The sequence below is a fragment of the Colletes latitarsis genome, chromosome 2, assembly GCF_051014445.1.
Source record: "Colletes latitarsis isolate SP2378_abdomen chromosome 2, iyColLati1, whole genome shotgun sequence".
NCBI classification, from domain to species: Eukaryota; Metazoa; Arthropoda; class Insecta; order Hymenoptera; family Colletidae; genus Colletes; species Colletes latitarsis.
In genome coordinates, this window is record NC_135135.1 from 20,602,998 (window position 1) to 20,629,925 (window position 26,928).

The 26,928-nt window shown below is 38.2% G+C and overlaps 2 protein-coding genes across 2 annotated transcripts; one reads left to right on the plus strand and one right to left on the minus strand.

The window, feature by feature from the left end:
• Nucleotides 1-76: 76 nt before the first annotated feature.
• Nucleotides 77-2,302, minus strand: LOC143351657 (lipid droplet-regulating VLDL assembly factor AUP1-like). Its single transcript, XM_076783448.1, has 3 exons — nucleotides 1,966-2,302; nucleotides 523-1,430; nucleotides 77-432 (listed from the first exon to the last, which is right to left on the minus strand). The coding sequence occupies exons 1-3, from the start codon at nucleotides 2,004-2,006 to the stop codon at nucleotides 197-199; spliced, it is 1,185 nt and encodes a 394-aa protein (XP_076639563.1). The 5' UTR covers nucleotides 2,007-2,302; the 3' UTR covers nucleotides 77-196.
• Nucleotides 2,303-2,988: 686 nt separating this feature from the next.
• On the plus strand, nucleotides 2,989-10,545 carry LOC143351654 (TBC1 domain family member 14). The gene has a single exon (XM_076783442.1). It carries the CDS (start codon nucleotides 3,857-3,859, stop codon nucleotides 5,732-5,734), a length of 1,878 nt encoding a protein of 625 aa, XP_076639557.1. The 5' UTR covers nucleotides 2,989-3,856; the 3' UTR covers nucleotides 5,735-10,545.
• Nucleotides 10,546-26,928: the final 16,383 nt, after the last annotated feature.

Consider the following 26,928-nt stretch of genomic DNA (forward strand, 5'->3'; position numbering starts at 1 on the left):
CAGTCTTCCAAAGGGTGCTATTTATAATACTCTAAAATATATATATAAAAAGGATAGGTAATTGTAGAATATATAATTGTATTTTAGAAATAAAATTATATTTATATTATGTAATAGTAAATACACATACGACAAAACATTACATATTTGTTTTCAATGAAGATACAATGATCACAATAAAACTGCAGTAAGAATGTCAGCACTCTTTAAGTCCATGTTTTTGTATATACCTTTCCCTAGCTTCTTTTATCATTTTAGCTTTTCTTTCCTGAAAGGAAGAAGATCCTAAATTACTATTATCTTTAATCGTGCTTGTTTGTAATTGATTATACGATGCTGATGGTGTAATAGTTGTTTGAGTTGATTCTGGAGTATAAGTAACTATGCCATCCAGTATATTGGCAATTGTAATGTCAACATTACGTGTTTTCACTGAAATAATTATTATCAACTTTATTAAAGTTGACCTTATTAAATAGTAAAAGTAATAATCTTTAGACTACTAATTGTATATTTACATACAGAGATCTCTGAGAATCACATTATGAGGGACCAATGGAAGCACTTCACTGACTTGTCGTAACATTCTTTGTATTTCACTATTATGTATGACCTGTGAATTTAATGAACTTCTCCTATTGAGTCTTCTGTTCTGTGTTTTTTCCATTATGCAGCGTTTTTCAAATTCTGCTTTATCTGATACAGTATGACAACTTGTTTCAAGTCCAAGACTGGTTGCTATGTCTTTTTCTACTTCACGTGCCAGTATTTCACAATCCACATTTTTCTTAATTTTCAGGTACTTAAATGTGAAGACTGTGTAAGGAACAAACATAAACCAAAAGATATCTGTCCACCATGTGGATCCCAATGAGGTAACACGAATAGGTATGAATTCTGGTCTCCATGTTTTAATTGTAACTGGCTGAACAGATGTTTCAATAACAAATGGCCAGGAGTTGAATTTTAACAGGGCTACACGACTATTGGTTATACCAAATTCAGGTTGTAGCACAATATTGCTTTTTGAAGTAGAAAGAAACTGTTTAATATTGGCAATTAGAGCTTCTTTATTACTCATATCCATTATTTGTAGACCTAATGCATTGCCAAGAACATTAGGTAAATCCCATACACTAGGAGTTAGTGCTTGTGTAGCTTTATATAATGCAAAGTGATCCAAAACTGAGACATTATTGGCAATTATGATTCTTGTTTGTTTGTCTCCAACTTTGGCCTCAGAAATTTTTACCATAATACCAAAAGCAAAACTAAATCCATGATTCAAGAATATTCGAAGAGTATTGCAATCAGGTAATAACGATGCAAGAAGCCACAGTTGTAAAACAGTTAAAAATCGTAGCAATACAAGTAAAAGACCCACTGGGGTATATAGAAATATAAGTAGAAGGCACCAACCACTGGGAAACCTAAATAATGTATTCAGTTTCAATATCATTATAATATTCATTTAAATATCACTTTAAACAACAATTAATACCATTTAAATCAATATCACCTAATTTTATTAATAATATAAAAATTGTTCCACCCAATTATGAAATTTTAATTGTGTTAATTATTAATAATGTTACTTGTAAATACTAAATGTTTTTCTTATATTTATACTATTGTGAAACAGTTGACATATATAATAAAAATATATATTTAACTAGACTTGTGCAATATAAGTTGTTATAGATAATAGATTCCATATACATTTTATAAGCTAACATATCAATATCATACACCAATATTTTTTAATTTACAGATATTACTATTCGAATAATGTTTTATATGTTCACATAGCATCCATATGTTAATAATACAAAGTCCATTACTCCATAAAATTAATTACAATCATTGTTATATATTGATATTACAATTCATTATTAAAAAGATGTAACAAGAATATTATTAATGAAACATTATTCAAAGACTATTATTTATAGATGGTTACTTTACCTGCTTTTATCAAATAAATTCTGAATATCAATTTGTGACATTTCTTACAACAAACATTTGTTATGTTGAAGAATTCACACTTAATAATTATATTTCACTGCAATAGTCGCAATCGTTTATTGAAATTAGACAATGACACGACTGATATTTAACCTTTTTTTAACCTGCTTTCCAGTACCTTCTCAATTAATACGAATTTTCGTTTTCATCAATTTCTGCAATCAGCTGTTTTGACATAAGTCACCTAGGGATTTTTACTACAACGTAAAGTATAGAGTATTACAACTGTAGTGTAAATAAAACCACCTGACTGCGAGAGAATCTTATTGATCTGACATGTCTCTGGCACAGTCTAGTCTATTGTAGTACGAAACTAGCCATGCTGAGCGAGAGAGAGAGAGTAAAACTATACCTGTGAGAATCGGATTTTACACTAGATAGACAATGACGTATAAATGTTACGTATTTTTTCTATCAAGTGCAAACTTAAATTCTCGCGGTTTTACTGTTTTTCATTCAGCATGGCTAATACTGGAGTTGGTCATAGTAGAGTCAATGAAGAATCAGAACATGAGAAGATTTCACAAATAACTAAAATACCGAAGACAGAGCTTCCATTGGAGCATCGATGTAAAAGTTAAAACTTTCAAAAGTAACTAACATCATCATTATTATTTATATATATAAATAATAAATTGTATAAATTTTATTGCATTCGTATCTATTCGGGGCATAATCCTTGCCATTTTGCCTTTAACGCAATCACATGGTCTACAAGTAACGAATGTCCAATCACGATAATGAGATGTTTCTTACAGCGAAATATTATCTTGAAAATTTAATAAAAATAATTTTATACAGAGATAATATATATTTTTGTTATTATTCTATTCACATCATTTACATTAGTCTATGATAAATTCGTATGTTTATTGTATTTTAAGTATATAGTTTATTTATATTTTACGTTACAGTTATATATCTTAAATATATGTAAAGATTGTGATATTCTCGATAATAGTATAATATATAAAGTATATTGAATTATTTATCAATGTTATTTATCAATTAAAGTTATCAATGTAGTAACGACAAAGAATGGTAACGTGATCACGTGATTTCGTTACTGTGGCAGTGGTAAAGATTTATGGTCGCACATAAGAAATTTTTCTATTTCTCACAGTTTATTATGTGTGCATATATGCATATATATACAACCAGTAGTTAGAATACATTTGTTCTAACTAGAATATGAGGTGAAAGTTTATTGGATGTTTTTATTACGTTTGTAAATAGAAGAGTGTAAAACTTTGTTTGATATGTCACTGCACACATATACACGTCTGTCAGTTTCGATTCAGTGTCAAGTTTCTCTCGCAATATCGCACAATATTATTATGTTAAATATATATTGATAGAGCTGTATCGCTTTATATTAATGTTACTATTTTTTTTATATAAAGCGAGACTACTGTTCTTTAATATTTCTCAACGCAACGAATGCAACGAAAGATATTTACGAACGCAAAAGCTGCATGTATTTCTTCATTACGGCTAGTCAATTTAATTAACGAACGTAGTCGTTGAACTTATTTTTTTTTATCACTCATGATAAAATACAATCCACGAGGTAGTTATCACCTAAAATTATTTTACAATCGGAAATTCTTATATTGTGATAACTATGCTGAAACTCAGCAAATTTTACGTGCGGTTGGTTTTTCATCATATCGTTGATACGATTAAAAATAACAACGATATACATTTATAGTGTAATTAAACAATGACAAAAAAATATGCATAAATATAAGTCTACCACTATCATATATGAACAAGTGATCCACGAGTGGTTTGTCTGCACTGAAAGATTATTTAATGTGTTAAAAAGGTTATGAAAAGAGCAATAATCATGAAGAGTCCTGTGCCTCAACATGTAAATGGAAATAATCATCCCGTTTCATCACAGAATGTATCTCCTTGTATTGTATCTCGTTATGGAAATGTGACTAATAATTATCAGGTACTAAAAGTATCTGGACGAGATTCTAACTGTTATATTGCAAACAATATTGTTCCAAAAGTTGGTAGACAACAGTTGGTGTCATTAAATGGAGATTCAATATCCTGTAACAGTGTGAATATCAATGAGGCTTTGGCATGCGATGTGGCTTCCATGCCTGCTGTAAAAACCAAGGCATTGTGTGTTCATATTCGAGAAAATAAATGGTATGATGCTGGTAATATAGTTTCTGTAGGAGTTGCTGGAACTAGTTTAAATCATGCATTGGAGAGTATGTCTATAGCTTATAATCCTACTACAAAGCAACTATATTCTCTGGAAGAAATAAATGTTTCTAATGATACACAACTTGATTGTAAATCACAATATTTAAATTCTCCTTGTGATCATAAAGAAGAATCTGTAAATGGGATTTCCAAAGTTGAGGAGGACAAATATATCAGATTGGAAGGTGGTAGTGCAAGCAGTAGCCCCAGAAACAGTTTACCACGTTCTTGTAGTAGCACTGTGTCTTCTCTTAGTGAAGTTTCTCCTTCTGGAAGTTTTTTGAGTTCTGATGAACAAGTTGCAGAAAAAGTTGAAAAGTCCAAACGTTGGGGATTGAATACAATTTTTTCAAAAAATGTCTTTTTATGGAGAAACAAAGATTCTCAACAATCTACACCTACAAGCAGTCCATCAAGAAATATAGATAAGGTAGGAGGAAGTTTAGCTCTAATTCAACAGCCAAGACCAGCAAATTTACCAGCAAAGAATGCCATTGAGGAGGAACGTCATCGCAAACAATATAATGCCATTCTAGAAGCAGCAAAAAAGAGAGAATTAAGAGAAGAAAAAGAACGTAAACAGCAAAGAGAACTACAGCTTAAAGAAGAAGAAAGATTAGCAGAAGATTCTCATACTTGGAATGAATACGTTCTTCCCAAATTTGAAAGTATTAAAAATACAAAAAAAGTACGTGAATTATGGTGGCGTGGTCTTCCACCCAGTGTTCGTGGCAAAGTGTGGAAATTAGCAATTCCAAATAATTTAAATATAACAACACACCTTTACCATATATGTTTGGACAAAGCATTGTCAAGTCCTGTTAGTGACGCATTAGCAGCAATCAAATTAGATGTATCTCGTACCTTTCCAACCTTATGTGTCTTTCAAGAAGGTGGACCACTATCCAATAGCCTTCAAGGTATTTTGGCAGCCTATGCAGTTTATAGGCCTGATGTAGGTTATGTACAAGGTATGAGTTTTGTGGGTGCTATATTGTCATTGAACATGGAACCTCCAGATGCCTTTATTTGCTTTGCTAATTTATTAAATCATCCCTGTCACAGGGCTGCTTTTACATTAGATCAGAAACAAATGGATAGTTATTACAGAGTATATTCTAATGCGCTTGCACATAAGTTGCCAAAAGTCTTTTTCCACTTTACAGTAGCTGGTCTTAGTCCAGATTTATATTTGTTGGATTGGTTATATACTATATATGCCAAAGCAATGCCTCTGGACGTTGCTTGTAGAATCTGGGATGTTTTCCTCAGAGATGGAGATGAGTTCCTTTTTAGAACAGCACTTGGTGTATTACACTTGTATCAAGAAGAACTATTAAAAATGGATTTTGTACATGGAGCACAATTTCTTACTAGATTGCCGGAAAACTTACAGGCAGAAGCTTTATTCAACAGTATTAGTCAAATGTCTACTACTGTTGGAACAACAACGTTCCAGCAAATGTTAGTTCAATTTTCTTAATTGTAATTTTATAAATTACAATGAGGAATGTAGAAAAATAGTCAGATTTAAAAGAATGAATCTCAAATACTATTTTTGTTACTGTGGCCAATAAAAGATATTTTCTATGCTGAAGATTTAAATATCATTTATATGAGTTTTAAAAGATTAAATATTGCATAATCCTAAAACATGACTCATTATGTTTTTCTAATTACAGTAAATGAACATTGAAAGTCTTTCCTAATAAAAATTGATTAGCAATTAGTATCATTAAGGTTTAATGTCTTAGTTAATTCAATTTTTTAAATGTATACCTTCTATTTGATTATATCATATCTGAAATTACAATGCTAAGAGTTGTGATATTTGTTTAATACATTTAAGATATATAAAGGCAAGAGCTTCCCACAAAATTGTAAGAAGTATGTTTCAGTAAGTTAATTGTGTAGTAAACGAAACACGTAAAGATACTCTGTTATTAAATGAGAAACATTGAGAGTAAAATTTTGAAATGTAGAATTAAACATAAATTTGATACAAATGTGTGTGCATGCGTGTGTGTACATGTGCGCGCGTATATGCACGTGTACACAGCATACGCCTATACTCACGCAGTAAAAGTATCATACTGTATGATTTCTGAAGTATATTTTCGATATTAAAAAAAAAAGAAAATTAATATAATTATAATTTTTATTTATTATATAATAAAAGATTTTTGTAGTTTTCTTTTTAAATCGTGAATCAAAATTGGAACTCAAAAATAATGCTTTCTCTATTATTAAAGGATATAAAATTTATGTACATATTTTTTATTTATAATTTTAATTATAATTTGTAGATGCTTATTTAGTAAAAGAAGGTACTCTCTTCCTGAAGTTAAATTAAAATGTTTGTATGTTGTTTACTGCATAAATTGAATACATAGTAGTATGTGTATAAAAGTATGTTATAGTGTACATTATTGCACTGTAACTTTCATACACTTTAAAATGTCTTTAGTAGATGCATTAGAGTTTTATTGAAATATTTTAAAAAATACTCATACATATGCTCAGATATTCTGTATTTGTCATGTTTAGGTCAAATGTAATACACTTATAATATCATAAGAAGGAAAAGTAATGTTTAAACAAAGAGGAACACATACCTATTATATGTATTTACCAATGGTAGACTCATTAATGAATATAATGCAGATAGTAAAATTATGTGCCACAATGTATGTCTCTTGAATGGATAATGGAATATTTCAACTAATCTCTGATTTAAAAACTGACTGGTACAAGTATAACTTGTAAATAAGATCAATGATTAACATACATTCAATTCTTTTTTTATATGGTAGATACGTTCTATAGAAAACTGAAAAAATATATTGCTTATGGGAAAATAGAGAATTTGTTCAATAACTTTAAAAAACCATATAAAAAAGTAAAATTAATAGTCGAATACGTCTCAATACTTTCGGGCATATCGCTTTAGTACTATTTTAATTGAAGATAATAATTATATGTATATATATTTATCATAAATATTTTCAAACAAATCGATTTTTGTAATGGTACCAATGCAAAAAATTTATGAAGAAATAGAATCAGTTTTCTTATTTTAGTCTGTGTTAAATCGAAATTGTGTAAAAAATGAATTGAGTGTATACCATTTAATGTATAATATTATCAAATACACTTTTCAAGCTTTAATGGTATTGAATATAAAACATTTATAATACAATGAATTAAAGGAGATTCAACTTTACTATACTTTTGTATTAATAGTAAGACAAATTAAGAGCAAGTAAAAAATAAAATTAATTTTGAACTATACAAATTACATAATGGATTAAGAAATTTCTTAAAATATCATATACAAATGATATAAATTTATATAAAGACTTGACCTGCCTATGTACCATATTTTAAAACTTTAATCGTAAAATTAAATAGTATCTAATGACAAACTATTAAATTATTCTTTATTGTTTGTCACATTCTAGTTAATTGGTTTTTAATAATAAATATAACAAGAAATAAATATTTTAGCATATTTACAGAAAAAAAGAGTGAATTAAATTTTGCAGCATTAATATTAATACATGTAATTTGCAAATATTCTCAGATTTGTTTTCCCATTATTTGGCATATGATATAATACTGCATTGTATTTATTATAGTTTATATTTAGAAACTTTGGTTATACATATGCAAGAACTTAAGATCCTATCTTTTCAGTGGCCTTTATAATAAAGATAGAAAATATTCCACATTCAAGAATTTATAATCTTTTGAATTATTGTGCTTTTTTCTTATAATAAATAAAGCTATTGTAAGTTTATTGTATGTGCTTGTTGTATGATATTTTATTTAACAAATATCGTTAAAATTATAATTTTTATTTTTAATAAATTTTATTTTGAAATTTTTCAGAATATTAAAATAGTATAATAACAACTATATTGTAAGTACAATATATGCAATGCTAGTACTAACTAAATTTTTAAATTTGAGTGTATAGGTATTTCAAAATACAAGCACATTGCAATAACTTTTCCTATAGCATTGCTTGTTGATTCAGATCGTATAAACTATACACAATGATTATTCAAATATATACATAAATATTTAAATAAATATCCTGCAAAGCATAAACGAGATGTTGCTGATAAAGTGTTGTAAGGATTACACAATTTGTATAGGTTTTGTGTATTTACTTGTTTTGGAGAGAAAATAGAAAAGGGAAAATTATAAGCATATGTATTTAAATATAACTTTGCACGCATGCAAATATTATATTTTATGATTTGTGTATATTAAAAATACATTTAAAATGGTCATTATTCAAATACTTCATTTGTAAAAGAATAGTGGAAAAATAAACACAAATCCAGAATCTCATGGTAATTCGTGATATCCTAATTTTTAATTGACAATACTCTCATTCCATCCACTATTCGGACTAATTAATCAATTAACTTCATAACGACTTCTAATAGTTATCTATATTCAATGATGTAATTGTACATATGAACATATACAGACAAACAACAAAATATTAATTCTTGTATGTATATAGAGCCATGCATATGCATTTATATGCGATACATGGATAATTATCAATGGAAGATATTAATAAAAGAAATAATGTTGATCTCCTAATTGTCATAAATTGTTCATCTTGTATAGATAAAGAATTATGAATTATGAATTTCAAAGATAAAAAATGCTTAATTTCAATTCATTTCTTTATACAGACTGGACTTTATTTTATTTTATTTAGTTATTGTACAAGCGTTTGATGTTAATCAAATTTTTATTCATATAAAATCATTAATATGATAAAATTATTTGAAGTCTCATACTATAATTATAGTAATAATCCCATACAGATCATTTCTATAACTATATCTCTATGGTGATGTTCTTAGACACTAAAAATAAGAATATATTCATTCTATTCTTATATTATGAACATATTCGTAGTACTTGTATAATTGTCTCTGTCGTACATATATACTCGACATGTGCCAACCGTTAAATGGTTGTAGTAATAAAAGACAGAAGGATTGGTCAATATCTCTCCATGCATGTACATCTTATGGTACAGCATGTTCCTTTGTTTATTATAATAGTTCTACATAAGTGTCAAATTGTATTTTTCTTAAAATCTCTGCAGTTTTTTGCCTTACTAATTTAGTATATTTGCTATAACCTGATTGTAATTATAGGAATAAGTGGCATAAATACAAATTGTATGTGTGTTCTTGTCTGTAAATGTGTTGCGTGAGCTTGTATGGAATATGTATATCGGGGTACATGTAGGTGTATTCACAGATGCTGTGTAAATATGAAATCTTTACAAAGAATCATATCTGTAATCTCTTGCATATTATATCTATCTTACTTGTACCAAAAGTAAATGAACAAGAAAGCCAAGAATTACATTTCTATTCTTAATTAATATAATATCAATGATAATGTATTGTTTTGTGAATCTAAATTGTGTTTTGTCCATTATTTAAACGAGATTCATTAGTATTAAAAATGATGTAGAGAAACAATATTATATTACGATTAATGAAGTTGAGGTAAATTTGTTATATACATTTTGCGTTTGATATTAACTAAGATTGAAAAATTTTCAATATTTACCATAGAGTATCATTGTCGCTATACCTACACGTATCTTACATCGCTAATTTTATTATGTAACAGAAATTGAAATTAAAATGCTGAATAAGTAATAAATGATAAACTGGAGCTTCTAAGTGCAAAATTGAACATATGTGTATGAACGAACAGTCATGCATGCAACACATCTGTGTTCCTTGTCGTTAGTGCCTCTCAATAGAGGAATTCATTGTATATTTTTTACGCGTTTTATGGTATATATTTACCTTAAGTGCAATATTGTAATATATATTTTGTAAAGAATCGAACCCAGTATTTATTTTGTGAAATATGCACATCAGTAAAGATGTAAAACTATAGCTAGTGTCTCGAAAGAAATTGACACAAAGTTTTTACACGGATGACTACGCATAATGAAATTCACGCAGGCACTTAAGCTATCGAGAATCGGTAAATTTCAAGTATTTATCTTAACAAATCATGAATAATTTGACTTGAAGTTTACATACTCGTATCTCTTTGGATATATCTTGTATTTGTAACAGACCTTGCAGTAATGTGAGAAATATTTTGTATGTAAGGACGTGCTTGCTTCAAGATTTAAGGATGGAACGTTAAACTCAATACTATTTACTGCAATGGTGTAACAACAATTTTTTATCATGTAATGGACGGCAATGAAAATATATATGCGTACGTGTATCTTGTACTTGAAATGATGCCAGTGACATATCTCAATGGATCATTTTTGTTCATATACGAATAAAATTATACTTCGGAACATTAAACTTGTACTTGTATTTTATAGTTTAGTATATGAAGCTGAATATATTTTAATTCGAAAGTTTTTGAAATAGATTTATCATCTTTCCTGTTTTCGATTTACATTATTCATAATAATTTCTTGATTAAAATTTAATAGTTTATTAAAATAGTTTTTTTTTTAGTATTTACCGTTTACAGATGGATGCCATGTCTAAGTTCAGCAAATTGTTGATGTTTCGCGAACGTTTCAGTTTGTGTCTTCAAGCCAAAAAATTTCTAATGTTTCTTTTCTTTCATTTCATACTATTTTGTTGTTATATTGTTTAGAAGAATTTATCATTGAAATATTTTAAAAGTAAGTTTTCCAGATTTTCAACAGGTGGCGCTAATGTAGAAACTACGGTCACACGAAGTGAATTTCTGCAACTATGTGAACGTATCTGTATCTTCCGTTATTATCGTTAATTTTTAACAGTTCTTTTTATAACTAACATTTTTCCCTTAATAAGTGAACAGTTCTTTGAGAAACTATCTACTTGTTCGTCGAGAAATGTAAATCAAATAGAAATAACTTCGTACGAGTAGCAATTTTAATTTCATTTCATCGGGCGATCGTCAACGGTCGAAACTGTTCGTGTTGCGATTTATAGTATGACGTCATTAAGAGAGTAAGTGAAAAATAGTGCAATAAATTGATTGCAGATAGACGAACGCAAATGCAACATAGAAAATTAACAAAGAAACAAAGTTTATTGAGTGTCAGTGTCCAAAGGATTGATGGAAGAATTCAATTTTCTAACCTTGACATCCACTTTTGGCGGGGAAATACGTAAGTCAGACATATTATTATACGCGCATATATAAATTCATACGTATGTAGTGTATTTAATATTGCATTCGCATAGCATAGAATATCATAAGATACCACAAACGAGTAGACCTTACAACTTATGGGTTTTCGTAACCCGCTCTAACTGCCATACCGACCTGAAGCGATTTTAGCCTAAAACTTTCTCGACAAACTTGGACGTTCTGTTCATAGATAACGATGCAACCTCTCGTATGGCGGAGTATTTTGAACGAATTAATCAATTGATTATTGCTCCAAGAATGTGGTATTTCCGTTTAGTAATTTAAGGCATTTTAACAAGTAATACTCTGTGCAATCTCCATCTCGAATAGAGTACATGTTTGCTCAACATAGTATTAAGTTTAACTTGGTTTAACAATAGTTAATACAATGAATGTGATTTGAACCGCATCGTTAATAATAGTTACAGTTATTATAATTACCTCGGTCAATAGGAGACGCTGCTATAGAATAACTTGTTTCATGCATACTCGCGTGTTTAAATACACATTAGAAATATTAAATCAATTTTAATTATTTGCTTAAGTGGCGTGTACTTGGTAAATAATAATTTGCAAATTCCATCGCTGTTCGTAATAACAAGTATAATCGTAGAAGCTAAAGGGCAAGAAACTTTTTAATAAATACATATTAATATTAGAACTTAAAAAGAATGGGGGATCCTTTGATGCTCGTCTCGAAGCAGACTCGTGAGTCGCGATAAGTTCCAGAGCAAGATACGCGACGCGAGGCGTCGCGCGGTTTCGTGTCTCCAGAGGTTTATTACCGTAATCCCGTGGCGTCGATAAGCCCATTACCACGTGTCCCTACCGATGCCGGGTAATGTATGCACCGGAACGTAATAAAAATCGACTTACACGACCGGCCGACTAGCTACCTCTCCGTACACGAAGCAGTTCTATCGGGCGGCACGCTTTTAGGTGTCGCTAAAAGTTTAATCAAAGTCAGATTAGTCAGAGCCACGGAGAGACGGAGGCTAGGGGGCCGGGACTGGGCGTTTTATTAAACGGGACTTGATTAGGGGTTGCCGGGATCCTTTCAGAGTTTGTTTTCGACTGGTTTCCACGGAGGCGCTTTCATTACGCCAGTTTCGCATAATTGACACGATCGTTTAGCAAGCGAGGAAAAAGTTGGCCACTCCGTCTCGGCTGCCAACGTTGCCTCGACAACATTTACGAACATTCCTTATCTCGCGTTTCTCTGCTCCGATTTCTGGACCTTGGTTTCCTCAACCTGCAATCACATTTTATCGCTGTTTAACCTTTTAGGCACGATGCGCCACTACAGTGATTCTAAACTCACAGTTTGTTGTATTGTATAATTGTATTGTCGTTTCTGTTAAAATATGTCCACTTTCGGTTCTTGTTTCGGAAAACCTGGGGCCAGAATTTTAATTTAGCTTTCATTTCCACTGGATGCATATTTGAGCAGCGTTGTCGGTCTTTTGAATAATCGTCGTGGACGATGAAAAATGCGGAACGACACGTATCGGGCGTAAGAGATGAATCTCGAGAGGGTGTACGCGTCGAGGAAGGAGACGAATATGACGGGGGGTCGGCGTAACCGCGCAATAACAACCCTTGGGAAGCCGGGCCAGAGGTTGACGCAGTGTTTACGTCGAAGGGTCTGCGCTTGGCCCCGCCTTACGCCCCCGTATGGCTTAACGCTAATGAATCTGATTTGCATCTGATCCCGAACGATCTTCGATCCTCCCAACGAGCGCCTCGCCGATGGATTATTTAAGGACGCTGTCGCGCGTACTACGTGTCCGTGATTAATTACGCGATATACGTACACTGTGGAGCATAACTACAGCACCGCTATAATTTTCAAGAGTTTCGTAGTTGTAAGTAATGATTTCTAAATGTTAATGATACCACGCGAAAAGGACTAGAAAAAAATTATAACTAATGGTGCATAACTATAGCACCAATGTATTTGGAACGTAATAATAAGGTTAAATTTCTAATTCAGTTTATTGAAGTGAGCAGTTTCGATAATGAGTAGGACCTCCCTTTTTATGTATTAATTCAAAAATACGATTGTTCATACTTGTAATGAGTTTTTTCAAGGTTTCTTCGTTAATTTGATTCCACGTTTCGATAGCTGCTGTTTTTAGCTCCGGAATGTTCGAAAATTGTTGATTATTTCTATAAATATGCCGTACCATGATACGCCATAGGTTTTCAATTGGATTTTGGTCTGGGGAGCATGCAGGCCATTTTAATGCAAACCATGCTGTGATTTGTCGGCTTCAGGGTGTTCGGACACCCCTGGGAAAAATTTTAATGGGAGATTCTAGAGGCCAAAATAAGACGAAAATCAAGAATACCAATTTGTTGATGGTGGCTTCGTTAAGAAGTTATTAACGTTTAAAGTTCCGCCAATGCTGAATTTTTTTCTCGAAAGTGGGTAAGATTTCGGGGGTATGTCTATTCACCAAAAATGATTATAATTGACCCCCGCAACCGGAAATAATTTTTCCAGAACGATTTGAAAAATCTTTTTTTTCGCTGAGAAATTTCACCACCTACCCGAATTTTTTTCTCGAAGGAGGGTAGGATTTCAGGGATATGTGTAATGACCAAAAATGATTGTAATTGACCCCCGCAACCGAAAATAATTTTTCCAAAACGATTTGAAATATTTTAATTTAATTGTTAATAACTGTTTAACAGAGCCACCATCGACAAATTGGTGTTCTTGATTTTCGTCTTATTTTGGCCTCTTTAGAGATTATAGCTTGACATATAAGTAGACAACTTCAATGAATTCCACCTAAAATCCATTATTTACAGTGCTTTTTCATGCCATGTAATTGGTTTTTTCAAATTATTTTCTTACAGGTCGAAAATGTTAAAAATGTCAGTGGTGCTATAGTTATGCTTCGCAGTGTATATTTGCTTCGGCCTTCTGTTTCTTATTAAAGCGTGGCGATCTCGACGCGTACAGCCGCGGAAATAAATCGGCTTAAAAAGTAGGCAGGCGATTTCTCGAGAGCCGATCGTGGCAGCGCGTTCGTCTTTTATTTGAACAAATGGAGACGTTCGAAAAGGCTTGCCAAATGTTTACGGATAGCCAACGCTGAACGTAACAAATGATTTTGATTAAAGGAACGGGTCAGCGATCCCGGGGTGTCGTCTCTGGTGGAATATCGGTCGAACGGCGACGGGTCCGGAGGCAAATCGTTTCCGTGACAAAGCGTCGTTTGCTCGACGTTTCACAAACGACGCCGCTTTGTACGGATTTGTCGTACGGTCGATAAAAATAATCGAACGAAAGAGGCTGTGCGAGACTCGACACACTTTCTACGAATGTCCTTTGATCGAACAATGGCGCAACTAGGACAGAAAGTAACCTCTTCGCGAATCGATCGACCGCCCGGTCGCTTGGACAGTTTCAAGACTGTCGAGCGTTTTAAAAAAATAAAAAAAAAAAAAGAAACAAGAAGAAATTTTAAGCGATCGTCTCGTTAAGCGTTGAGTTACGACGGAATAATTAGATGAAAGTAAACCACGCACGAATTTATGTTCGTCGGTCCGGTGCGTCGGAATCCTCGATCCAGGAAGATTTACGTAAAAGATCCAGCAGGATCCTATGGGATTCGTTACCTCTTTCCACGACAGGTTCGTGTTTAATGGGCGGGGTGCTCTCCGGATACTTTCACGCTGCTCCGCCTCCGACGCGATCGCGTTATTGCTCGGACACGAAAACTCTTCGTTCCTTTTTACCGTACCACGCCGGAAAAACCTCGGACCGCGTATATTTTCCAACTCCGAGGAAAGAACCAAACTTTTTCTCCCCTTGGAAACGAGTAATTACGACCAGTGATCGCGATTTCAGGATAATTAACGATCTTGTTTACCGGTTGGTTTACAATTTTACTCGAGAATCACCAAAATAAGTCCCAGCGAGAACAATCGCGTAGTTTACAATTTATAATCGAGATCGTACTGCGACATTTTTGGAAAAGGAATCTCGTAAAGGAAGTGCTAGAAAGCGAGCACGGTTGGTTATTTAATCAGAATCACGGTCGGAATTTAATTAGAAACAGGTTCATATTTCGGTGTTAGGAGTATTCATTCTGTCCCACCCTGTACTTCATTTATCCTCCACCCTCGGTAGACTTTCGATATCAATGCACTGCAATGACGCTGGGGATGAACAGCACGTGCTACTAGGTAACCACTCGAATTATACGCGACGCTATAAAATTATGATTTAACGTTTCGTTAAATTTCGTCGCGAAGGAGTGGCTTTTCCCGATGTTCTAGAAACGTAACACTTTTTTTAATATGGAGGGATCGTTTCGATCCACGGATTATGGGGAAGAGCGTTAAATCGATATCAAACCAAGTTGCATGGAAGGTGAGTTTCTTCCGCAAGTTAAATATTTGTGCTGACCAATATGGCGCCGTTAATCCTGCGCGATCGACTCCGCACGTGTTGCCGTATAAATGGGTTTTTGAGTTAAATACCGCATCGCAAACGAGTATCGCGGCTTTACATATATTTGCCAATGGATCGTGACTTTATTTACTTAGGACGGGGGGTCGTGAGTTTGCGAGCAGCTCGACTATGCCAACTGTGCCAGTGAAACGCAGAAACGTCGAATCGTTGGTCGTTGACGCGGTCTAATACGTCCGATTTTCCGTTTGGAGGGGAACGGAAGGGGGATTTCGGAAGCACGTGGCCCCCGTGGATGAATGAAAATCGCGGTGGCTCGACGCCGAATATTCCGCACTTAATCATGCCGCTTGACACGTGGGATTACATCGCGTATAATCGGATAGAATATCGTATATTAGATTTCGCGGCGATCGAAACTGTCTTCGGCTTGCAAATAACGATTATTAGATATTAACCCTCTGCCTGGCGTAGCTTTAACTTGCGTATCTACGGGATCGTCCGTTGCGCCTTTTATTTTTAAAAAACGTGGAACGAAGCTCGACAAAGTTCGTCGCGTCCAAATTTCCATAAAAGTATTTAGTCATCCCGGCGTCCGATACGATCGTCGAAATTTACGGTGGACACGATTCCGTGAAATCGGGATTAAGGATCGTGAACGTGACGCATGGATCCGTGGATTACGCGCGATCGCCCGGATTTTTCTCATTCCCATATACATATATCCCTCGTCCTTTCACGCTTCTAAATACAAGTGGCGCGATACGCGTGGACACGAAAACGTTTTTCCCCGAAAATCGAAAATCTACAAGGCTTGTGTAACGATCAAGTTGTCATGGGTGCGACCATTCCTTTCCAGTTCATAAAGTCCCCGGCGTACAATAGTGGCTAACTAGGCGTGGTTCGCTTTCAAGAGGGACACCTGGTATAGAGTATGCGGTGCGTGTATGCATACTGGGCATTTCACTCTCGGCAACATCTTTTGACAGGTTGATACCCTCGATACACGTATCTAACGTGTGTCAAAAGCGTCGATGTTGCTTCCCTGTCACCACACTGCTCTACGTACATACATGTGCTCCAAAATTCTATCGAATGCAGTAAGATTAGACGATTGGTCCCTCTCTTGTTAAATAACGTTTCAGCGATAGTCATTACAAATATAGAGTTACGATAAATTAACGGTGTCTTCTAATCTTGTCTACCAGTGTATGCGATGCAATGGCAAGGGTTGTCGGGTCTCTTAAAGCAGGAATTTTTAGTGAAAATCGTTTGGTGGGTTCGACGGGTTGCTCGGCTGCCGTTTCGTCTCTCGATCCTCCTACTTCCCTGGTCCGAGCCCTTATCCCAGCCCTCATCTCCGCTATTCCGCGCTTCCTGACACGCATATACGTACACCGACAAAGTGACAAGTTTTATCGGAGCCCGAAGATCTCGATCGCAGGGTGATGTATACGCATGGGCGTGGCACCTTCGAGGACCAAATTATAGTCCTGCGATGGATGCAGGGATATAAGAATGGCACCAGGGCAACAAGAGACACGAAACTGCTGGACCGAGCCACCCTCTCTGTCTCTGCTTTCCTTCGTCTCCTCCTCATTTTCTTCCCTGCGTCCATTTCTAATGTTCTTATCGACCATTGTTTGTCCGAAGACAGGTGTTCGTTTCTCAAGAGGCATTGTTTCTATTTTGAAACGAGAAAAGGTGTACCACTACTGTACGTCAAGTTACAGCAGTTCGAAAAACATTTTTCGGGATCTTTAAACATTCAGTTCGAACCGGATTAAACCGGTTTAAAAGAAAAAAGGGAACAACTTTTCGAACATTGTTGGAATTGGTACATACGCTTCACCAAAATACGCGTCGTTAGCATTTCGAAACATTAAAATCCTCCAATCTGTTCAGAAGTTATGATGTTTTAAAGATACGAATGAAATTTCAGTAGAATAAGTTCTGGTCAGACATTAGAATTTTTTTCTCGAAAGTGCGTAGGATTTCAGGTGTATGTCTATTCACCAAAAATGATCGTAATTGACCCCCGCAACCGGGAATAATTTTCTTAGAACGATTTGAAAATTTTCTGCACCTGCCCCCTGTTAATTTTTCTTAAAAATTCGTCTTTGACTTTTAATAAATTTGATTGATGTTCTTCGAAAATGTTGTTTAGCACTTTTTTGTAGGTATCCATGAGCGTTACTTCACAAATAAATTTCAATGGAATATATTCGCAATTGTAGGAGTTATGATCGTTTGAAAATTGGACCATTTTACGTTCAATTTCGGGTTTGCGTCGCTCGGTTGTTACAGTCGGTGAAGGAACAACCTTTGCAGAAAAAGCAGCCAATCTTTTCTCGCTCGACGACGTGGCTTTCATCGGGCCGTTCGCGCAAAGTAAAGCTCATGACGTTTCATCGCGGGGCATTAAACGAATACATCACGGTCCGTTAATTATTCCCGGATTAAATTGTCCGTAACGCAACGCCTGTGTAAACGCAGTCGACGAACACGAACATCGTCGGTCGAGAGTCTCGATTCATTAAGGAGAAATTACGCTTTGGCAATTATCTTCGTTTAATAAACGGGAATTCCTTTGGCATCGAAGACGTAGAGAAAACCGAGAAAGAACTTGTTAAGGAACACGGATCGCCGCGAGTTTTGGCAAAGCTTCCTAAGAAGATTAGAGCCTCTTTGGTTTGGTATTACTGCAACGCGTTTCGTTTCGATACGACGGCGTGCAACCGATTTCGTATTATTCGGTTTGGATTAGCTCGAGCCCCCGGCACCCGTGAAAATCCCTTTCGAGCCAAGTAACCGATCATCCGAGTTTTCTTGGAGGCTTTCCTCCAACCTACAGCGTCCTCGAGATTTTTGTTTGTTGCTTCTGCGGATTAAGCGCAACCCTACTGGGTTTTTGGACTGTTGGATGCGCGACGACTTTGTCGCCACGACGAAGAAAAGATCCTTCCTACTTTTCCGCTAGGATGATCACGCTGACGGCGCAGCGTCTCGAGATTCCCTTTAACGGAATCGTCGATATCGAGAAACGAAAGTAGCCATATTTCACGAGATTCGCCCGAAATGGTAGCATAAGATTTCTCGAGTCGATATAAAAAAAGATATTTGTTCTCGGAAATGGTTGTTTGGTGAAAAAGCGATGTCCAGCGGGACCACCCCAAGGTATGCGGTAGCCAAGGGTATTCTTGTATCTTCACAGGATCTCTGTGTTTTACAAGCCAGCTGTGTATCGTTCTGCATTGTTGGTCCTTTATGCACCGCGTGCTCAGTTCGCTCGAGTGGTTCGGCTTGACTTCGCGCTGTTTGTTCTCAGGTTCGAAAAGAACCTTCCCCGTGTACACCGACAGGATCATCCTCCTCCTTGTCGGCTTAGCTTTCCAGGATTACAAGGATTTCTTTATTTTCTTCCCGCTCCGTCCGTCTCTGTCTGTTGTCTCGGTTTTTTCCTTCTCCGTTTCCGGATGATCGACGTTCTCTCGTCGTCGTGACCGATCCTTGTTAGCATCGTACAGTTCAGCGAAACAATAACGCGCCTCGCATTTGACTCTCCTCGCTCCGTTTAAGGACACATGCTCGTTTCGTCGATTCCTTAAATATCGAAGGTTACGGGGCACCGGTCCGGGAGAAAAAGTGGTTCGACCGAACGGGTAAAGGATTTTGTTAACGAGATGCTCGTAAAACTGGCTGTATATTTAAATTTACTTCGTTTCTTTTTTTCCTGCCTACGGCTCGAGGACAATGATTCGCAACCGGCATTGCCGTCAATGTCGATCCTGTTGCCATTTATATAGTCGGCGAAGAAACGTATTCGGAGCTTCTCGTAGACGGCGTTCGAACCAGCCGGAGAAGCAGCCTCTGAGCGAGATAAACGAGAAACGTGCAACAGGCGTGAATGAAACAATGGCGGGCCACGTGTCGACCAATCGGACGAGAGCCAAGAATCCTACCCCGCGTGTACGATCCTCTGTTAGGTGGAGCCTCTCGCGGTAGATCCGCGCGATTCCACGATCGTTCGGTGGATCGGATCCTCGTCACCGACGAGGACCCTGGAGCCTTTTTATAGATCCTCCGCTCGGCCCGTCCTCGACGAGTTTTTTCCTTTTCCGCGACCGTTTAACGAAGAGCCCCGGTGACGCGTCGATCGAATCCTCCCGAAGATTTGAGAAAAGGAGTTTCGAGAATGAAAATCGATATCGCGGCAGTTTAGAATCCTCGCTTCGATCGTTTCCTCTTTCCGAAAGCATCGTTGGGGGTATTGGTAGATCGTTAGAAACAGGGAGACAACGTTTGATGAGCTCGTTAGCCGAGCTACTGGTGTTCCGCGAGCATCGAGAGCTCGTCGACAAGCGCAGTTAAGGATTAGCTACATTGGATCTAGCGTCCGAGAGCATCGTTTCGCGGCTCTCGGCCGATGATGGAATAGATAACGCGGAATCGTCTAGTCGTGCATGCGTGCACGGGGTCCGTACACGCCGGTGTAATTGATCGACATCAAGGGGTACATCACCGGCAGATGTTCGAACGCGCCCTCACCTCCATCTGTCTCTTTCATAAAGTCCTGGCGCTGTTGCGCGCCGCGGCGCGGGGCCCGCGTTCCCTGCGCCTACATACCTGCGCGAGTATACGGGGTGATTTTCCAGTTTCATTCACCACCGATACCGTAATTCAATTACGAAACGTTCCGCCTGTTCGCGAAGAGATTCGATGCTTCGCCTTTCTCGAAATAACCCAGATCTAGACGCGTAAACAAAACAAGTATCGACTCGATCGGGGCCCGAGCAAGCCGCAGTATCGAAGCACGTTTCTCTCAAGGGGGTATTCTATCCTAGACATACGTTTCCTAGGATTCCTTCGATGCGTGTATATGTTTTACGCGTGATAAAGACGTTTAAAATCCGCGTATGGTTTATTTATCATCCTCGAGTATCGAGCGACTCACCCGTTAGATACGCGTAAGTTCGGAGTACAACGGCTCGTACACTCGTAGGACGAGTGGGTATACCTAATAGGCACCTTTATACGAGAGATTCAGGTTCGCGATGGGAGGCGTGCCGCGAAAATTGCGTCATTTTTCACGCTCGCGAGCGCTCCTCTGGCCGATTCAAAAATTCGCGCGCCACCTTCGTCCGGCAACGAGACAAGGACCAAAGGAGCAGAAAGAGAGATAGCGAGAGAGGAGGGAAGAGCGTACACCGTGGAACGGAGACGGTACGGTAGGGAGGATGTGTGTCTTGCTGCGCCCGATAAGATCGCGAGTTTATTAATTAAGCTTTGCAGTCGGATGAGCCTTTTGAATTCCGTTGTAAACACGCATCGGTCCACCGCTCCGACTTGTCCGGATATTACGCGTAGCCAACCGTCCGGAGACGCCTCCGCTTCGATGATCCACTCGATGATCCACTCGAGGATATAGCGAAAATACTTCGACGCGCGAAAGCAATCCGTGGCTATCCGAGAATTTTTCCAATCGTCGGAACAGTGTCCGCGCAAGAATGCAGAAGCATTAACCAAAGTGTTGAATGTTCTCGAGGACGTCCGGAGCCCCTATCGGGCGGACATTTTAGCTAGCTTTTTTACAGAGCGCTCGCGAGAGGAAGAGAGCAAACGCTTGAAAATCTAGGAGACGAGCAAAGGAGGAACGCAAAGATTATTCCGAGTGCAAGAGAACGGTTTTTAAGAGTTCGAGTATAAAAGAAACATAGCGTATCTCGGCATCGGAGCCGATCATTATGAATTTCGTGCGGTTTCCCCGGCGTAATAAATTAGTCAAAGACGCTCATCAATTTTATGACGGGAGTCCATAGAGAACCGATGCCTAAAACATCGTCCGTCCGGCACTGCCAGCTCCGGATAGCCTCGAACGTGATGGATGATTTTTCTTTCCCGTATACACATCCGAGATAGCCCGTCCAACGATCTCTACTGGCTCTCATTTGCGCGCATACCTGTATGCCACCCACGTGCGTGTTACGAGGCGGCTGTGTGCGCGCGCATTTTGCACGACCGCAAGCCCAAACACATTAGCGAGCAACGGCCGCGATTCATGAATAATAAGTGGCGTGAACCGACTATTTTGATCCTTGTACCAGTTACCAGTGGACGATACCGTAACGAGATCTTCCCTCTGCTTTCTTTCCATTAATTTCTTCGCACTCCACAAGAGACAATCGCCCTTGGAATCTTTCGGAACCGTTTCTCCTATCGTGCTTCTCTCCAAATCGCCGCGCGTCTACCTTCTCGTTTGCAATCTCGCGCTGCATCGCGTTCGGACCAGTACCCGAGATTAGGACGGTTCAAATATTTAGCTAAATCGAACGCGTTCCGAGCTATCGATTCCCATCGAGTGGTAGACAACGATTCGTTTCGCTGCTCGATTTGCATACGTCGATCTCCAGAGCGGATCGTTATTTCGGCTCGCGCGAACGACTCGGCGTGGCGCGGCGCGACGATACAATATTCATAAGCGATCCTCTATCGTTCACACGATCGCCGAGTCGATTGTTTTCCGCGCGCGCACGCGGACACAGTCGTTCGTGCATAGACAAAGGAGAGTGGGGAAGGGGAGGCCCTAAAGGAGCAGCGCAGCGGCGGGATCGTACGGGGCCCGGGGTCCCGAGTTTTACACACGTAAGGAGAGGATCGATATATCGGTATACGGGCGGAGGAATGATAAATGGCCGTGTCGAGAGATGCGCGGATAACATAATGAGACGTATTGTGCTGGTGAGGGACCCACGAGGACCGAGCGCGCTCTCCCGAGACCTTCTGGGCCCCGATCGAAATTTCGCCCAGCCACGGAGGAACGCGCTGACCCGGCTCGTGGTCGTTTACGATCTCGAGTTTCCGGGAATTGCACTTTTCACCACGGAACCGAGACTTTCCGACGCAACGGTGCCGCTTCTGCGAAACCGCCTCTCCGGTTTCCAGCTCCTTTCTCACGCGTTTCAATTTTCCACCGATCTCGGCTCTTTTCGGTTTCCCGATGTTATTTGTTAGAAATATTTCGCCGGTTTATGGTAGAACAGATAATCTTTTACTAATAATATGCGTTGATATGAATTTTCGCCGGTTAAAGTGTCTGGATAAATTACCCGAGTCACGCGTGAATGCGATGCTTTTCGTAATTAATAGCGCGGCAGCTATGCGCGAGGTCGATTAAAGCGAAGCATATCGCTGCGACGGATCGGTTACTCCGTCACTCGGGAGCAGGAGTCTTCTTGCAGACTGACCTATTGTCTTCCGGCAAGAGGTGTTCCGCCTAGTTTGTCATCTTTAGTCCCGTGACATCGAGTCTCGCGGCAATGATTTATACTTGGAAATATCGTGGGTGTCTGTAAATAGCAACGGAGCTAGTCGATCTCCTTATCGTGTAATTGCAATTTAGATCGCGAGATTCGATGATTCGCCTTCCGGCGGTGAATTAACACTAAACCTACCGGCAGTACATATATACCCATTCCTGCCATGACCGGCAACGTACTTATAATTTTTCCATTATATGTATAGGAAGTTGTGTTTTGATGTTTATTCGTAAGATATCCTTCTCTTTTATGTTAAAAAATTTTTTCATCGGATAGAAGATAAAACGCCCTTGAAAACGAATTTTGTTCCAAGTCGATACCTTAGTTAGTTTTAGAGAAAAAACAACTATTTAAGAAAAAGTGTTGACTAATAATTACGCAAACATCCTGTATTTAAATTAATTTTCAATTAAATAAACAATGTATTATTAGTATAATCAATAAGAAGTGTTGAAACTACTTTGGGTATGTAGCGTCAAAGTGAATTGCAAAATAAATATCGAAGATAACATAAATTATAAAAGTAGTTATGTTCATTAGATAGAGGGTAAAATGCCCTTTAAAATGAGCGTTTGTACGAGTCGATAGCTTTATTAGTTCCGGAGATATAGCGATTTTAGTTTCAAGTCGATCGGACGGCTAGTTCCGGAGATAGGGTTTCTTTGCGCGCGCGAGTTCATTGATCCCGCGCGCGCGTAGATAATAAACAGTGCGTAGTAATTTCTTGGAAATACTACGCCGAAACTAGGTCACGAGAGTCACGTACGTGGGCTAGGTCAGCACGACGCACGTGCGACAAGGAGGTCCGACTCCGTTAGACGAAGACAGAGATAGTCGAATTAAAAAAATTACCTTTTACATAAATTACGATATCTCCGAAACGGAAAGTCGGATCGCCAAAAACCAAAAACCATTTTAAAGGGGAAGCTTTGCCGCTGCCAACGGTGCCCCAATAATTAATAAAACCCTAGTAATTTTGGAACTGCACGCGTCTAAAGTTTTAGTATTTTTAATACGCGTGAATAGGCTATTGTACGTGCGGCGGACCGAGTGATCGATAAATTACCTTTTACATAAATTACGATATCTCGAAAACGGAAAGTCGGATCGCCAAAAACCAAAAACCATTTTAAAGGGGAAGCTTTGCCGCTGCCAATGGTGGCTCGATAATTAAAAAACACTAGTAGTTTCGGAACTGCACGCGTCCAAAGTTTTAGTATTTTTAATACGCGGTAATAGGCTATTGTACACGAGACGGACCGAGAGATCGATAAATTACCTTTTACATAAATTACGATATCTCGAAAACGGAAAGTTGGATCGCTAAAAACCAAAAACCATTTTAAAGGAGAAGCTTTGCCGCAGCCAATGGTGGCTCAATAATTAAAAAACACTAGTAGTTTCGGAACTGCACGCGTTCAAAGTTTTAGTATTTTTAATAGGCGTTAATAGGCTGTTTTAAGACAGTGGAAACTGTAGATTCTCTCCTTTCGTCTTTGTTATACATATATTTTTTATTTACATCGGAAGCTAACCAGAATTTGATACCAAATTTTGTCCAGTTCTTTACAAAAATGGCCGATCGTGGTAGGCAAGACAGACTACATATTTTTCTCAGAAAACAGACAATAAGAATAGAAGTGAATATTGTAAAATTCATTGTAAGTATACTATAAGAAAAGTTGTGAAGTTAAATGGTGCTAAAATAATATTGTGCGTTAGAAATTCTAAACGAAAAAAATCATCAAATTTAAAAACCGTCATTTGACCGGTCGCGGTAGGTTTAGTATCGCTTTGAACGTTAACTTCTGGTCGGCTATGGACTCTCCCCTTTTCTTGGCAACCGTTGCGACCAAGAAAGATGACAGGTTAGGACGCGAGAAGGTCGTGACGGGTCGCTCGAAGCGACGACAGGGGCTCCCATGGACAGCGTCGCTCCTCGAGGACATGCTCCAGGGTTTGTCAGGAGGGATGAGAGGAGCGGCGAAGGAGTACGGAGAGAGAAGGCTCGTCGGAGCAACGGGGCTGAGCGCGGGGGTGAAAGGTACAAGTTGGAGGTTAGGCTAGGGGTTAGATAGGATAGGGTGTGTCGTCATGGCTACGCAGCAGGGGGCGGGGCAATCGATACACCCTCGCTCACGCACTAAGCACACGCAATGCGTTTATAACACAATGAAACAATGACGACCACCGCAGGAAGGGAAAGACGTTAAGGGTCTAAGAGAGAAGCTGCGGGGAGGGAACACATCGCGCCTTCTACTTCCGAACGCGTTCCACCCTGTTGCCAGTTTATGCCGACGCTCTTCGACGATTCTCGCTTTCGAGCGTATTCGTTACGGCTCGTTTTTCACCTATGTCCGTCACACCGGTCTATAACTACGATCGATTCGCGTTCCTTGTCTCGGATAAATACTCAGGCTGATTCGTACGATTCTCTCGGGACATAATTCCGTCGTACGTTTACGCAAAAATGCCTAAGGAGAAAGGTTCCTTTTCTAGAAGCATCAAGATTTTTCGAAAGCGTAAAGCATAAGGCACGCCGAGTAAATTGGCTAATCGGAAGACAAAAATCGGCTCGTGTCCAGAGCGACTGGCCCATTGTCGTTCGTAGTCCCGAAGCAGCTAGCTAAGCTGGCCGCCGTTTCCAGGATCGTCTAACGAAAATCGCATTGTCCCACTCTCGGACGAGAACCCCCTTCCCTTCCTCTTGTTCGTTTTCTTTTCTTTCGCGCCGGACCTCGGAAGATTTTCGACCGTTTCATCTTGCGGCAGCGCAACAACAATGCGAACCGACACCGCCGACAATAGCCGGGAACCACCTGAAAACTTACTCGGACAATGAGCCTTCGAGTGTATCATTCGGTCGTTTATGAGTTCGCGCTCGTTTATCATTAGACCGGCAACATTTTTCATCGCCGCGCCAGAACGGATGGCGATTTCGGAAGGCTTCTTTCTATCGCCCCTTAGGAACTACTTCTTCCATCGTTATTAGACGGTTCCATTAGTATTGGAAGTACTTTCCAGAGAAAATGCTCTCGACCCTTTCCTTTCTTCGATCTGAATCAACGTTGATGCAAATTTCGTTTGGCCGAGTATAAAATTACGTCGATCTATGGTCGTTCTCTCTCCGAGTGTCTGGTAACGCGATTTCTACGACGTCGGAACGTATTTTCTTTCTCTTTAATGGAGAGATTGATGCGCCGCGACCGGAAAATACATCTCGTAGCTTCGAGTTCGATTAATTTTCTACGCGGTCGTGTTCGCTCGGATCCGAACGATGAATCGCCTGGTCGAACGCGATCTAGTAATTTTCAAAGTTTCGCTTTCCCGGACGAGGAGACACCGCGTACCGAAGAGAGCCGTACGAGTTCGTGATTCACGGGGCAACGTACTTTAACCGCTGATCACGATAATAGAAAGTTATCTGGCAAGTTGTAGATCGACTCGAAGATACATTCGTACATGCGATAGGATCGGGTCGTGTGGGGTAGAAACGGGGGAGGGTGGGGGCTGACAAAGGACAGAAGGTGCAAAGGTGAAGCGGTTCGCACGGTGTGATCCAGCTGGAAACATTTTACGCGGGTTAGCCCCAGAACAGTCGTTGACGGTCTCCTTCTGGCTCTCTCGAGCACAAGAAAAGAAAAGAAAAAAAAAAAGAAATCATTAGGCGTCCAGCACGCTGGAACTCGAGAAATGCAATAACTCAAGAGATACGTTCTTGACACC

Coding starts and splice junctions, on each gene's coding strand:
- LOC143351657 (XM_076783448.1), bottom strand. CDS start 2,006: ATGTCACAAATTGATATTCAGAATTTATTTGATAAAAGCAG. Junction 1,431..1,965: donor AATTTATTTGATAAAAGCAG/GTAAAGTAACCA, acceptor TACATTATTTAG/GTTTCCCAGTGGTTGGTGCC. Junction 433..522: donor TGTGATTCTCAGAGATCTCT/GTATGTAAATAT, acceptor TAATTATTTCAG/TGAAAACACGTAATGTTGAC.
- LOC143351654 (XM_076783442.1), top strand. CDS start 3,857: ATGAAAAGAGCAATAATCATGAAGAGTCCTGTGCCTCAACATGTAAAT.